Raw genomic sequence first — 13,857 nt, 5'->3', positions numbered from 1 at the left:
TTGCAGGCAGTGGCTTTTCCCACTGCACCACAACGCTGGTCCAAATTTTTTTATTATTTAATCAAAATAATATTACTGCAAAAGAACCATGAAAGTCCCAGTACTTAAAGGGAGTTATTGTGGCACAGTGAGTTAAGCTGCCACTTGGGACGCCCACAACCCATATCAGAGTGATTGGTTCATGCATTGGCTACTCTGCTTCTGATCCAGGTTTCTGCTGATTGTTCAAGTCCTGGAGTCCCTGCCACCCACCAAGGAAACCTGGATGGAGCTCCTGGCTCCTGGTTTTAGCTTGGCCCAGCCCTGGCTGTTGCAGACATTTGGGGAGTGAACCAGTAGATTCAAGATTTCATTCTGTCGCTCTGCCTTTCAAATAGATAAATAAATCTTTTTTTAAAATTTAATATATTTTCAAAAGGAAATTATGAATACAATTTAAAAACAACAACAACAAATAAAACAAGGGCAGCAGGCGTCTGGCATAGCAGTAAAGTCAGTGCTTTGGACACCTGCATCCCATATCCAAGTGTGTGGGTTCAAGTCCTGGCTCCACTCCGGATTCCAGCTTCCTTCTCGTCCCAGCTTTGCTCTGGTCCAGCAGCAGCTGTTGCATGCATTTGGGGAGGGAGACAATGGACAAGAGTGCTCTCTCTCTTTGAAACAGAATGAATGAATAAAAATTTTTAAAGATTTTATTTATTTACTTGAAAGAGTTACAGAGAGACAGAGGCAGAGAGAGGGAGAGAGAGGTCTTCCATTAGCTGGTTCACTCCCCAGATGGCCGCAATGGCCGGAGCTGCGCCTATCCAAAACCAGGAACCAGGAGCCTCCTCCAGGTCTCCCAGGCGGGTGCAGGGACCCAAGGACTTGGGCCATCTTCTACTGCTTTCCCAGGCTACAGCATAGAGCTGGATTGGAAGTGGAGCAGCCGCGTCTCGAACCGGCTTTCATACGGGATGCCGGCGCTTCAGGCGGCGACTCTACCTGCTACGTCACAGCGCCGGCCCCAAAAATAAAGCTTTAAAATAAAACCTGTCTACTTATAGGAAATATCTGACCTTGGTCTCACAATAAAAGAGGAGAGAAAAAAATTGCATCAAAAAACAACTCGGCGGGTCCTCCATGACTCCATGACTGTGTGGGACAGCTGCCCTAAAGAGAAGGCGTCTCTTTATAAAACTGGGCTGAGTGGACGTGGATTCATCCCACACCTGCCTAACCTGGGCCAAGACCTACAAAACCAGAGCTGCAGCAGCTTAGTGTGAGCCCTTTCCAGCCTGTGGCCACCAGAGGGCGTTGCAACCCAGCAATCGTCATTCCGGGCGAGCAGGAACGCGTGTTGATGAAGCTTGTCTCCTCCACGGCTCCGTAGCAGGACTGAAGGAACTGTGTGTCTGCTCTCTCGCGAGGACGACTAGGCCCCTGCCCGCCCTCCCCGGTCCCTCCCGATCCGCTCGCGCGCCCCCAGACCCCTCCCGGTGGCTGGCGGCAGGTGGCGCTGTCTGTGGCGTCGCTGCGCCCCGGCTGCCTCGGCGACCATCTCCCGGCGGGCAGTGCGGCCCGGCTCTCCGGCGGCTGCGAGTGCCACGTCCCAAGTGCTACGCGGAGGGAGCGGGCGGTGCGGAGGGGCGGGGAGCAGAGCGGCGCCCGGCTCGGCTGCACCGATCGCCCGGCGCCATGGGCTCCTCGCAGAGCGTCGAGATCCCAGGCGGGGGCACAGAAGGCTACCACGTCCTGCGGGTAAGGCCTCCGACCGCGGCCCGCGAGCGGCGGGCTGGAAGTGGGAGGCGGAGGCCCCGATGGGCCCTTTGCCCGGGGCAGCTAGGCCCGCTCCCGCGAAGGAGCGGCGACCGGGGGCGCTGGCCCTGCCCGAGGCTGGTTGCGGAGGCCGCTCGCATCGGGTCTCCCCGGAGCGCTCCGGGCGACGGGCTGGAGCCGGAGGCGGCTGCGGGGCACTCGGCTGGGGGACGGCCCTGGGCTGCTGTCCCGCCTCGGAGCCCCTCTGCTCCCCACCTCTCTCTCCCCCACACCCGATTCTTAGCTCCCGAAGTCCGGGAGGGCTTGGGGCGGTGGTGAAGGGAGCCTCGCAGGCGGGCGGCGACGGCAGGTGTTGAGGTTCCCGGCCTTGTCCGGATGTCCGGGAGCCCCCGGGCCGAGTGGCCTGGACGTGGCTTCGGCGGACTTTGCTGGATATTGACGGGACGTTTTCCTCTCCCGTCGCCCCCGACCTTTCCAGCTCTCCTCTAACACATGTCCCGGAAGGCGGGGGGGACTTCGTCCCGAGACTGCCGAGGGTGCGCTGGAGTTCAGGGTTAAAAAGACAAGGCTCCTTGCGGAGCCAGCCGGGAAACTCGGGGGCCGGAGTCTGTCGGGGGAGCCCCTTGGAGCGGCTTTGCGCCGTAGGGAGCGGGGGCCGGCGCGGATGGCCGCGCTGTGACACCTGTGCGAGTGGGCGCCGTCAGCGGGGTGCCCGGGCGAGAGCGCGCTCGCTGGGGCGCCCTGGTCCCCGCTGCTGGGTCCCGGGTCTTAGGTGAGACAGCGTTCCCGAGGCGCCGCTGACGACGGGCTGAGGGCTGGCGTACAGCCTCTTTCTGATCTCCCAGGATTAGGTGGCCTGGTTGCTTCTCCGTTCCGCTCAGAATTCCTCTGGAAGCCACAGTCTTGGTGGGAAAGGATGGATTCCCCACCCCCACCCCAAAAGAAGAGTTTGAATAAACGCTATTTCCCTTCAGCTAACCAGAACACACACACACACACACACACACACACACCCCGAGTGCTGCCCTATTGATGGGGACCCTGGAAGAACCGGCCGTGTGAGAGGAAAGACAGTGAAGTGCTTCTCTCTTACCTGGTCTGATTTTGAGTTCCCTGCCCTGGGAGACGTGATCCAGGTTTGCCAGCAGATTCTCGCCGTGGCTGATGGTGGCCATGAATCCTTGGGGACGCGGGATGTTTTTATAAGCAGCCCTCATTGGGAGGGGAGCTCAGTAAAACACATTAGCAGTAATGAGCCCGAGTATTTGAAAGAAAGCCATACACATCAAAAGGATTCCGATATAATGACTTTTTGTTAATGACTTCATTCCGGCGGAAAAACAAGTTGAAGTGCAGTTCAGTAAATTTGTATCATGCATAGTCGGGAGTGCTGAGGTGTTACTAATCTAAACGTGACTTTTAGAGACACTGTGGACAACTTTAGTTACCAGCCGGCAGCGGGAACGTTATTGTTGCAGAAGATGAGATCATTCTTATTTAGTTAGCATTTTATTAAGGGGAGCTTTACAAATAGTCATGATTGTCTAGTTTAGGAGGATTTGTTTCTGAGTTCTGGTCTCCTCTGCCTTGATTCTGTATTTGGTTGCCATATCTTCGTTTTGAAAGAGAAAAGTATTATATTCAATCTTAGCTTATAGAAATAACTTCATTTCTTGTTGCCTAAGTATACAGTGGTAGGTCCACCAATGGATTACTGAGATTCTAAATCAGATTAAATATGGCAGGAACGTCTTGTACTGCAATCACTTATGTTCATTGAGTTCTACAACGAGTTAGCTAGAGTTTAGTTTTCTCTGATCACCAGTTCTAGGACCATTTCCTTGAGTGGACTTGCATGACTAGGTTTTGAAATACTGTAGTGGCCTCTTTTTATTGTTATTTCCTGAGTCCCTATAATTCAGATAGACTGAACTTTCCCTTTTTTCTGTTATTTTTGTGGTGCCCGTTGTTAGGCTCTGCTTGAAAAACTTTTAGGTGATAGCCCTGAAATGAATCCAGAAATTCTGCTATGAACAACTACTGCATTTATGTATTAATGCATGTTTTTTTGTGTTGCCATCATATTGTACATGTAAACCTACCTCCTGTCCCCATTTGGAAAGTAACTAACCACCGTACACAGCTGCTCTTGCAGTCTTTCAAATGTGTTTTGTATTTGTGAAGTAATTTCTGCTCACTTGCTCCCTCCTACCCATCTTTCTTTCTTTTTCTTCCTTCCTTCCTCCCTCCATTTTGGTGGCAGTTGGCATCATATGGTACATACTGTTATACACCTTGGTCTTCTCATAGGGTCACCTAACTTGACAGTCTTTTTTTAAGGTTTTTTTTTTTTTAATATTTTATTTATTTGAGAGGTAGAGTTACAGACAGTGAAAGGTTTTTCCATCCACTGGTCCAGATGGCTGCAATGGCCGGAGCCAGAAGCTTCCTCTGGGTCTCCCACATGGGTGCAGGGGCCCAGGGACTTGAGCCATCTTCTGCTGCTATCCCAGGCCATAGCAGAGAGCTGGATTGGAAGTGGAGCAGCTGGGACTCGAACCGGCACCCATATGGGATGCAGGCGCCGCAGAGAATTAACCCACTGCGCCATAAGGCAGCCTGGCAGTCTTTCTGCAGGAGCACATAATCTGGTTAAGCAGCACCTCCTAGTGTTTAACATTTAGTTTGCTAGTCTTTTGTTGTTATAAGTACATATCTACAACTTTAAGTCCTACTTGTTTGCACTTAAAAACACATTTCCCCAAAATAATGAATTTTAATGTCTATATAAATGTTGATCATCATTTTTGTAAATTATTTCAAAGAACCTAAATTATCCGTAATTCCACCACCTGTAAAAGTTCATACGGGTAAAGCCACTACCTGCAGTGTCGGCATTCCATATGGACACCAGTTCGAGTCTGGGTGGCTCCACTTTCAATCCAGCTCTCTACTATGGCCTGGGAAAGCAGTGGGAGATTGCCCAAGTGCTTGGGCCCCTGCACCCACGTGGAAGACCTGGAAGAAGTTTCTGGCTCCTGGCTTCAGATAGCTCAGCTCCGGCCATTGCAGCCATTTGGGGAGTCAACCAGTGGGTGGAAGACTTGTCTGTCTCTGCCTCTCTCTCTAACTCTCTTTTTTTTTTTTAATTTTATTTATTTATTTATTTTTATTTATTTATTTATTTACTTTGACAGGCAGAGTTAGACAGTGAGAGAGAGAGAGAAAGGTCTTCCTTTTTCCTTTGGTTCACCCCGCAAGTGGCCGCTGCGGCTGGCACACTGCGCTGATCCGATGGCAGGAGCCAGGTGCTTCTCCTGGTCTCCCATGGGGTGCAGGGCCCAAGCACTTGGGCCATCCTCCACTGCACTCCCAGGCCATAGCAGAGAGCTGGCCTGGAAAAGGGGCAACTGGGACAGAATCCGGCGCCCTGACCGGGACTAGAACCCAGGGTGTCGGTGCCGCAGGCAGAGGATTGACCTAGTGAGCCGCGGCGCTGGCCTCTAACTCTCTTTCAAATAAAAGTTTACTGTCTATAGTTGAAGGATACTGAATACACGTTTCTTGCCTAGATTTCCCATTAATAATTATCAAGTGAGCCAAATAAAGCCATTTTCTAAATTATCAGGGGGAAGGGGCAGCGGACAGTGTTGTAGCATGGCTGGTTAAGTAGCTACTTGTAAAGCCAGCATCCCGTGTGGGTGCTGATTCAGATCCTGGCTGATCCACTTCTGATCCAGCTCCCTGTTAATGCGCCTGGGAAAGCAGTGAAAGATGGGCCAAGTTCTTGGGCCCCTGCCACCTATGTGAGAGACCCATGTAGAGTTCTTGGCTCCTAGCCCTGGCCTCACCCAGCCCTGTCCTTTGCATTTATTTGGAAAGTTAAGCAGTGGGTAGAAGATACCTCTGTTTATGTGTGTGTTTCCTTCTCTCACTCTGCCTTTTAAGTAAATTAAGTTTAAAAATCTTAAAAGAAATTGTGTTTTTAGAATGGCTGATGGATGACTATGATGGAACCAGTTTCTAAGTTAAAATATTCAAAACATTCCTCTTCTCTACTTAATACTCTTTGAGATGGAGGATGTCTGAGGGCATTTTGGGGCCATTGTTCACACCACTGTGGAGACAGGGATAATGTGGTGGTCATTCATAATTTCCTCTGGGTGAGATCTGAGGCCATGAAGGCTTTGAAGGAAGGGATGTTGAGATGAAGCATGTGTCCAGGGTAATAACAAGTCTTTATCTCTTGAAGCATTTGCTGCAGAGAGAATATGACTGCAAATGGAATTGTTCCTATGATACACAGAATACCTAGACCATATCTACTATCATATGGAACCACTCTTTTTAATGATGCCTCACTAGTAATCTATGTGAAATCCTGCTTGATGGGATTTTGATTTTACTTTGAAAAAATATATTCCTGATATTTGATAGTTAAAATTTTTTCTTTATTCTTCTAATGATTTTTCTCAAGCTTTTTTTTTTTTTTAAGATTTATTTATTTATTTATTTATTTTTTTTGGACAGGCAGAGTGGACAGTGAGAGAGAGAGAGACAGAGAGAAAGGTCTTCCTTTGCCGTTGGTTCACCCTCCAATGGCCGCCGCGGCCAGCGCGCTGCGGCCGGCGCACCGCGCTGATCCGGTGGCAGGAGCCAGGAGCCAGGTGCTTTTTCCTGGTCTCCCATGGGGTGCAGGGCCCAAGCACCTGGGCCATCCTCCACTGCACTCCCTGGCCACAGCAGAGGGCTGGCCTGGAAGAGGGGCAACCGGGACAGAATCCGGCGCCCCGACCGGGACTAGAACCCGGTGTGGCGGCGCCGCTAGGCGGAGGATTAGCCTAGTGAGCCGCGGCGCCGGCCATTTTTTTTAAGATTTATTTATTTATTTGAGAGGCAGAGCTACAGACAGAGAGGGAGAGACAGAGAGAAAGAACTTCCATCACTGGTTCACTCCCCAAATGGCCACAGTGGCTGGAGCTGGGCCAATCAAAGCCAGGAGCCAGAAGCTTCTTCCAGGTATCCCATGTGGGTGCAGGGGCCCAAGCACTTGGGCCAACTTCCACTGCTTTTCCAGGCCATAGCAGAGAGTTGGATTGGAAGAGAAGCAGCCAGGACTTAGAATCTGCGCCCATAGGGGATATTGGCTCTACAAGTGGAGGCTTAGTCCACTACACCACAGCGCCAGCCCCTTCTCAAACTTTTTAAAAATGCTTCTTGCTGGCGCCGCGGCTCACTAGGCTAATCCTCCGCCTTGCGGCACCAGCACACCGGGTTCTAGTCCCGGTCGGGGCACCGGATTCTGTCCTGGTTGCCCCTCTTCCAGGCGAGCTCTCTGCTGTGACCAGGGAGTGCAGTGGAGGATGGCCCAAGTGCTTGGGCCCTGCACCCCATGGGAGACCAGGAGAAGCACCTGGCTCCTGCCTTCAGATCAGCGCGATGCGCCGGCCGCAGCGGCGGCCATTGAGGGGTGAACTAACGGCAAAGGAAGACCTTTCTGTCTGTCTGTCTCTCTCACTGTCCACTCTGCCTGTCAAAAAAATAAATAAATAAAAAGCATAGAGACAAAGAGAAAGAGGGATCTCCTTTCTACTGGTTCACTCTCCAAATTTCCGCAACTGCTGGGACTGGGCCAGTCCAAAGGCAGGAGCCAGGAAATCAATCCAGGTGTCCCAGGTGGGTAGCAGGAACCCAAAATCTTGCCCTGTCATCTGCTGTCTCCACGGTGTACAGTAGCAGGAAGCTGGAATTGCAAGCAGAGCGAGGATTAGAATGCAGGCACTCTGATGTGTGCTGCAGGTGACCCAGGCAGCAACTTAACTTACTGCACCAAAGCCCATCAATCTCAGCCTGTTTAAACTCATACCCCCTTTGAAAATGGAAAAGTCTTTTTAAAAAAAAAGATCGATTTATCTATTTGAAAGTCAGAGTTACACAGATTGAAAAGGGGAGGCAGAGTGAGATAGAGAGGTCCTCCACCCTCTGGTTCACTCCCCAGTTGGCCACAGTGGCTGAAGCTGCGCTGATCAAAAACCAGGAGCCAGGAGCTTCCTCCAGGTCTCCCACACAGGTGCAGCAGCCCAAGGACCTGGGCCATCCTCCACTGCCCTCCCAGGCCATAGCAGAGAGCTAGATCAGAAGTGGAGCAGCCGGGACTCAAACCAGTGCCCACATGGGATGCCGGCACTGCAGATGGCGGCCTCATTGGCCACACCACAGCGCCAGCCCCAGAATCTCATTATAGCTTCCTTCTCACCAATTGTGAAAAATAGTGTGGGGCCGGCGCCGCGGCTCAATAGGCTAATCCTCCGCCTAGCGGCGCCGGCACACCGGGTTCTAGTCCCGGTCGGGGCGCCGGATTCTGTCCCGGTTGCCCCTCTTCCAGGCCAGCCCTCTGCTGTGGCCAGGGAGTGCAGTGGAGGATGGCCCAGGTGCTTGGGCCCTGCACCCCATGGGAGACCAGGAAAAGCACCTGGCTCCTGGCTCCTGCCATCGGATCAGCGCGGTGCGCCGGCCGCAGCGCGCCGGCCGCGGCGGCCATTGGAGGGTGAACCAACGGCAAAGGAAGACCTTTCTCTCTGTCTCTCTCTCTCACTGTCCACTCTGCCTGTCAAAAAAAAAAAAAAAAAAAAAAAAAAAAAAAAAAAAAAACAAATGGGAGTTTTGATATTGTTTTCCATATACAAAGTAATAATTGAGAAAGCTTTTTTTTTTTTATTTTTTTATTTATTTTTTTTTTTGACAGGCAGAGTGGACAGTGAGAGAGAGAGACAGAGAGAAAGGTCTTCCTTTGCCGTTGGTTCACCCTCCAATGGCCGCCGCGGCCGGCGCGCTGCGGCCGGCGCACCGCGCTGATCCGATGGCAGGAGCCAGGAGCCAGGTGCTTTTCCTGGTCTCCCATGGGGTGCAGGGCCCAAGCACCTGGGCCATCCTCCACTGCACTCCCGGGCCACAGCAGAGGGCTGGCCTGGAAGAGGGGCAACCGGGACAGAATCCGGCGCCCCGACCGGGACTAGAACCCGGTGTGGCGGCGCCGCTAGGCGGAGGATTAGCCTAGTGAGCCGCGGCGCCGGCTGAGAAAGCTTTATAAAGAAACAACACCTGGAAATTTTACCCCAGCCCCCATTGATCTCTTCTAATAGGAGACCAAGAAGTCGGAATAATGTTTTTTGAAATTGCTTTCAAATGCGGGAATCAGAATATTTCAGTCTGTTAAAACCATGAAGTACTATATATATGAATGTTAGAATACTTTTAGGAATGATATGGTTGGACATAAACTTTTGCTTATGCTCATAGACCTTGAACAAATTAGTTGTGTCATGTTGTTCATATAAACTTTCATTTTTACGCAGTGAAGCATGTTTTAATGTATGGACCATCATCCTCAGGGTCTTCATTTGTGGAGAGACTTTCCCTTAGCAGTTAATTGTGGTTCCAGGAGTGCTGTGTATATCTGCTGCCTGTGGGTCAGCTACCAACAGGACTTTTAGTACTTTCTCTGAAATTTTCTTTTGTTTATTTATTTATTTGAATACAGATAGAGACAGATGTTCCATTGCTCATTCACGCCTCAAAGTTCCACACCTGCTGGGACTGCCCCAGACCAAAGCCAGGAGCCAAAAACTCAATTTTCTTTTTAAAGATTTATTTGAAAGTCAGAGTTACATAGAGAGAGAGGAGATGCAGAGAGACAGAGAGAGAGAGAGGTCTTCCATCTGATGGTTCACTCCCCAATTGGCCGCAACATCTGGAGCTGCGTCAGTCTGAAGCCAGGGGCCCAAGGACTTGGGCCATCTTCTACTGCTTTCCCAGGCCATAGCAGAGAGCTGGATAGGAATTGGAGCAGCCGGGTCTCAAACTGGTGCCTATATTGGATGCCGGTGCTTCAGGCCAGGGCCTTAACCCACTGCACCACAGTGCTGGCCCCAAGAACTGAATTCTGATCTCCCATATGGGTAGCAGGGATCCAACCACTTGAACCATCACCTGCAGCTCCCAAGGAATCCACAGCAGGGTGCTGGAATATGAAGCAGAGCCAGGACTCAAACCCAAGAAATCCAGTATGGGACGCAGGTCTCCAGAGTCAACTGCTGCACCAAACACCAGCCTCTAAAATTTTCTTAAGAATTTAACTTGGACTAATTATTAACATTAGTATATTCTTTTTGCTGGCTTTCATAGTCTACTACAAGGATTAAATTATATTGGTTGATTCACTAACCATCTAAACTAGGAAATATTTATTTGTAAAGGGTCAATATGTGCTTTGGAATCTTATTTGTGACTTGCCTTGGGACCTAAGACTATCAAATAAGATGACTTGGTTTTTTAAACAGAGTATTCAGAACCAAAGTCGTTACTTTGAGAGACTGTACACATCCTTCTCGGCATTGCAAGTAGATTGTCTGCTCTCTCACTTTCTGTACTAAGAGGTTATTCAAGAGCATTACCAGAGACAGTGTTGTAGTCTACCAGAGACCAACTTTGGTAACTGGATTCCAGTCCTGACTCCATCACTTTTTGTTGTGTTGTCATGGGCAACCCCATTAACTTCTATCTTTTTTGTCTGAAAAGTGGAGATAGTAGTAGTAATGCCTCTTCTACCTTTTTTACTTAAAAATCACATTAGCTTTTGTGTATGAAAATGCTTTGAAAATAATTGAGCACTATTAAATCTTTATTAAAATAACACTGTCTTATTGTTATCCTGTGAATTAAACAAGATATCCCATGGAAAGTGCTTAGCATAGAATCTGAACTATAAAGACTCAATAAATGTTAGCTGATGATTTTTTACTAGCATTTATATTATTTTATCACCCACGGAAACCATTATTCCAATGGCAATATTAGTTAAAATATACTGGTTGTAAATATTTTTAGTAGCAATTCCATTTAATTAGCAATATTTTTGTGCGTGTACCTAACTTCAAATTTTACTGTTGCTTAAAATAAGTTTGGATAAGTTTATTTTAGTGCAAAAAATTTTGAAATTCATGCACAGCATTTTCCATGAACTTTTTGAAGATCTCATATATAATGCCTGTTATTTTTTAACAATCCTCATGTTTAAGGAAATTGTAAGTCTGTTTTTTAAAAGGTTGTTGTTGAAGGGCTGGTGCTGTGGTTTAGTGGGTAAAGCCTCTGCCTGCAGCAGGCATCCCACATGGGCACCGATCCAGCTCCCTGCTAATGTGCCTGGGAAAGCAGTGGAAGATGGCCCAAGTGGTGGGCTCCTGCACCCACGTGGGAGACCTGGAAGAAGCTCCTTGCTCCTGGCTTTGGCTTGGTCCAGACCTGGCTGATGTGGCCATGTGGGGAGTGAACGAGCAGATGGAAGATCCGTCTCATTTTCTCACTCTTATTCTTTCTCTGTAACTCTGCCTTTCAAATAAATAAAAAATAAATCTTTAAAAAATATTTTAAGAAGGTTTTCAAGTACTAGTATCTGTTTTGCTGTTTTTAATTAGTGTTCTTTCTTATTTGTATAAGATTTATCTGTTATCTTTGAAAGGCAGAGTTAGAGAGGGAGATTGGAGGAGAGACAGAGACAGAGAGAGAAAGAGAGAGATATCTTCTGTCAGCTAGTTCACTCCCCAAATGTTCATGCCAGGGCTGGGCTAGGCCAAAGCCAAGAGCCAGGAGCTACATCTGTGTCTCCCACATGGGTGGCAGGGGCCCAGGCACTTGGGCCATCTTCAGCTGCTTTCCCAGGCCATTAGCAGGGAGCTGGTCAGAAGAGGAGCAGCTGGGGGACTCAAATGAGGGCCTGTATGGAATGCCCGTGGCACAGGTGGTGACTTCACCTGCTGTACCACAATGCATGCCCTACAGTGTTCTTATGCTCATTCATTAAAATGACTAAAGAATTTGCAGTTAAAATAACCTTGCTATATTTGATTTTCTTCATTGCAGACTACAGATATAGTCAGGGAGAGTTAAGACATTTCATGGTGATCATGGTGAGTCATTGAGACCACTGACTCAGCCTCTGTTTTACAGCTGAAGAGGAAAGGAGCACAAGGAGATTAATCTGATTTACCCAAGGCCGCACAGCAAGTTTTTTTCCTAAGATACCTAAACTGGTACTCCTACTTGAAGATTCTAAAATGGCAGTTTGTCATTTCTTGTCTCTCTCGGAGCAGGCTTCAATTTCTTTCAACATTGTTTTCCTAATTTCTAGGAAATTTCTAGCTGCTGTGTAATGACAGTTTTATTTGTTTTGCCATTAAAATTGTGTTTCAAATTATTGTATATGCTACAAATTAAATCATAGAGTTATTGTCAGGAGGACAGGCTTTTTGAATTATGTGAAGAGAAATTGTTTACTATGCATTTGTGTCAAGACCCAAGAAGGGAAACATGTGCATTTGTAGAAATAGAATAGCTCCTCCCTATATACTAAATGCCTTTTTGTCTTTATTATATCACATTCCCAAGTTTTTTCATTTTGATCACTTAAGCACATTCAGGAGTATAGCATGAAGGTTTATATCTATAGTTAAGGTGAGTCATTTAGATGTTACTCAGATTAAATTTATTTTCTAGTCTTATTTAGGTATCTGTGCTGTTTATAAAAGTAATACAAGAGGGGCCGGTGCTGTGATGCAGTAGGTTAACGCTCTGGCCTGGAGCGCAGGCATCCCATATGGGTGCTGGTTCAAGGCTTGGCTGTTCCACTTCTGGTCCAGCTCTCTGATGTGGTCTGGAAAGGCAGTAGAGGATGACCCAAGTCCTTGGGTCCCTGCGCCCATGTGGGAGACCCAGAGGAAGCTCCTGGCTCCTGGCTTCCGATTGGCACAGCTCTGGCTATTGCAGCCAATTGGGGAGTGAGCCATCGGATGGAAGACCTCTCTCTCTCTCTCTCTCTCTCTCTCTCTCTGCCTCTCCTCTCTCTGTGTAACTGACTTTCAAATAAATAAATAAATCTTTAAAAAAGAAAACTTAAGGGAAGCCGGCGCCATGGCTCAATAGGCTAATCCTCCACCTAGCGGCGCCGGCACACCGGGTTCTAGTCCCGGTCAGGGCGCCGGATTCTTTCCCGGTGGCACCTCTTCCAGGCCAGCTCTCTGCTGTGGCCCGGGAAGGCAGTGGAGGATGGCCCAAGTGCTTGGGTCCTGCACCCCATGGGAGACCAGGAGAAGCACCTGGCTCCTGCCTTCGGATCAGCGCGGTGCGCCGGCCGCAGCGTGCTAGCCGTGGCGGCCATTGGAGGGTGAACCAACGGCAAAAGGAAGACCTTTCTCTCTGTTTCTCTCACTACCCACTCTGCCTGTCAAAAAAAAAAAAAAAAAAAAAAAAAAAAAGACACCTTAAGGGAGCTAATTCACATACCAGCCGGAGACCTGGGTAAGTGTATCTGTGTTTATCACCTTCTAAAGTATCCGAAAGTAGTCTTGTGGTTTCCCTTCTTTATTTCTGTAAGGTAGCAGGGTTGTACACCTCAGCAGGAAGTTTGGAAGTAAATAGTAGACCCCTGCAGTTGGGAGAATGTCCTCCTCACCACCCCACCCGGACTTCTTCCTTTCTACTCTGCCATCCCTCCCTCCTTTCAGTGCAGATTAAGAGAGAGAGAGGAATTCATGACATGGAGTAAAGAACAGTTAGGACTGAATGCAAAAAAAATCAGGCTAAATCCGGTAAATTTTAATGATTCAGAATCAGAAGGTGAGGAAAGAGTCTGAAGCTTAATGGCCTTTATTATTTGGAAATTCGTTGGACAAATAGTTAATGGTGTTTTGAAGGGTGGTGCTTTCAATCTTTATTTTAAAAAAATATGTATTTCTTTTTTGAAAAAATCAGAGAGGGGTGGGGGCGGGTGGGGAGAGAGAGATCTTTTGAATCCAGGCAGGATCCAGGAGCTTCTTCCAGGTCTTCCGCATGGGTGGCAGGGGCCCAAATATTTGGTCCATCTTCTGCTGCTTTCCAGGGCATTAGTGGGGAGCTGAATTGGAAGTGGAGCATTTGGGACATGAACTGGTACCCATATAGAATGTGGGCATTGCAGGCAGTGGCTTTACCCCACTACCCATAATGTTGGCCCCTCAAATCTTCATTTTTATTAGAGCTCAAAGTAAGAAGTATATTTTCCATTGT

At 48.5% G+C, this 13,857-nt stretch overlaps 1 protein-coding gene across 1 annotated transcript in view; it reads left to right on the top strand.

Moving 5' to 3' along the window:
• The first annotated feature begins 1,482 nt into the window (after positions 1 to 1,482).
• The window catches only part of GORASP2 (golgi reassembly stacking protein 2), a 35,442-nt gene continuing 23,067 nt past the window's right edge, over positions 1,483 to 13,857 (top strand). Inside the window, exon 1 of the mRNA XM_002712278.5 lies at positions 1,483 to 1,740. Within this exon, the coding sequence (XP_002712324.2) occupies positions 1,678 to 1,740 (63 nt within the window). The 5' untranslated portion in view covers positions 1,483 to 1,677. The remainder of the gene's footprint in view (positions 1,741 to 13,857) is intronic.

The sequence above is a fragment of the Oryctolagus cuniculus genome, chromosome 3 (assembly GCF_964237555.1).
Source record: "Oryctolagus cuniculus chromosome 3, mOryCun1.1, whole genome shotgun sequence".
Lineage (NCBI taxonomy): Eukaryota > Metazoa > Chordata > Mammalia > Lagomorpha > Leporidae > Oryctolagus > Oryctolagus cuniculus.
The sequence above is the reverse complement of the archived record's forward strand: the minus strand, read 5'-3'. Positions and strand labels throughout refer to the sequence as shown.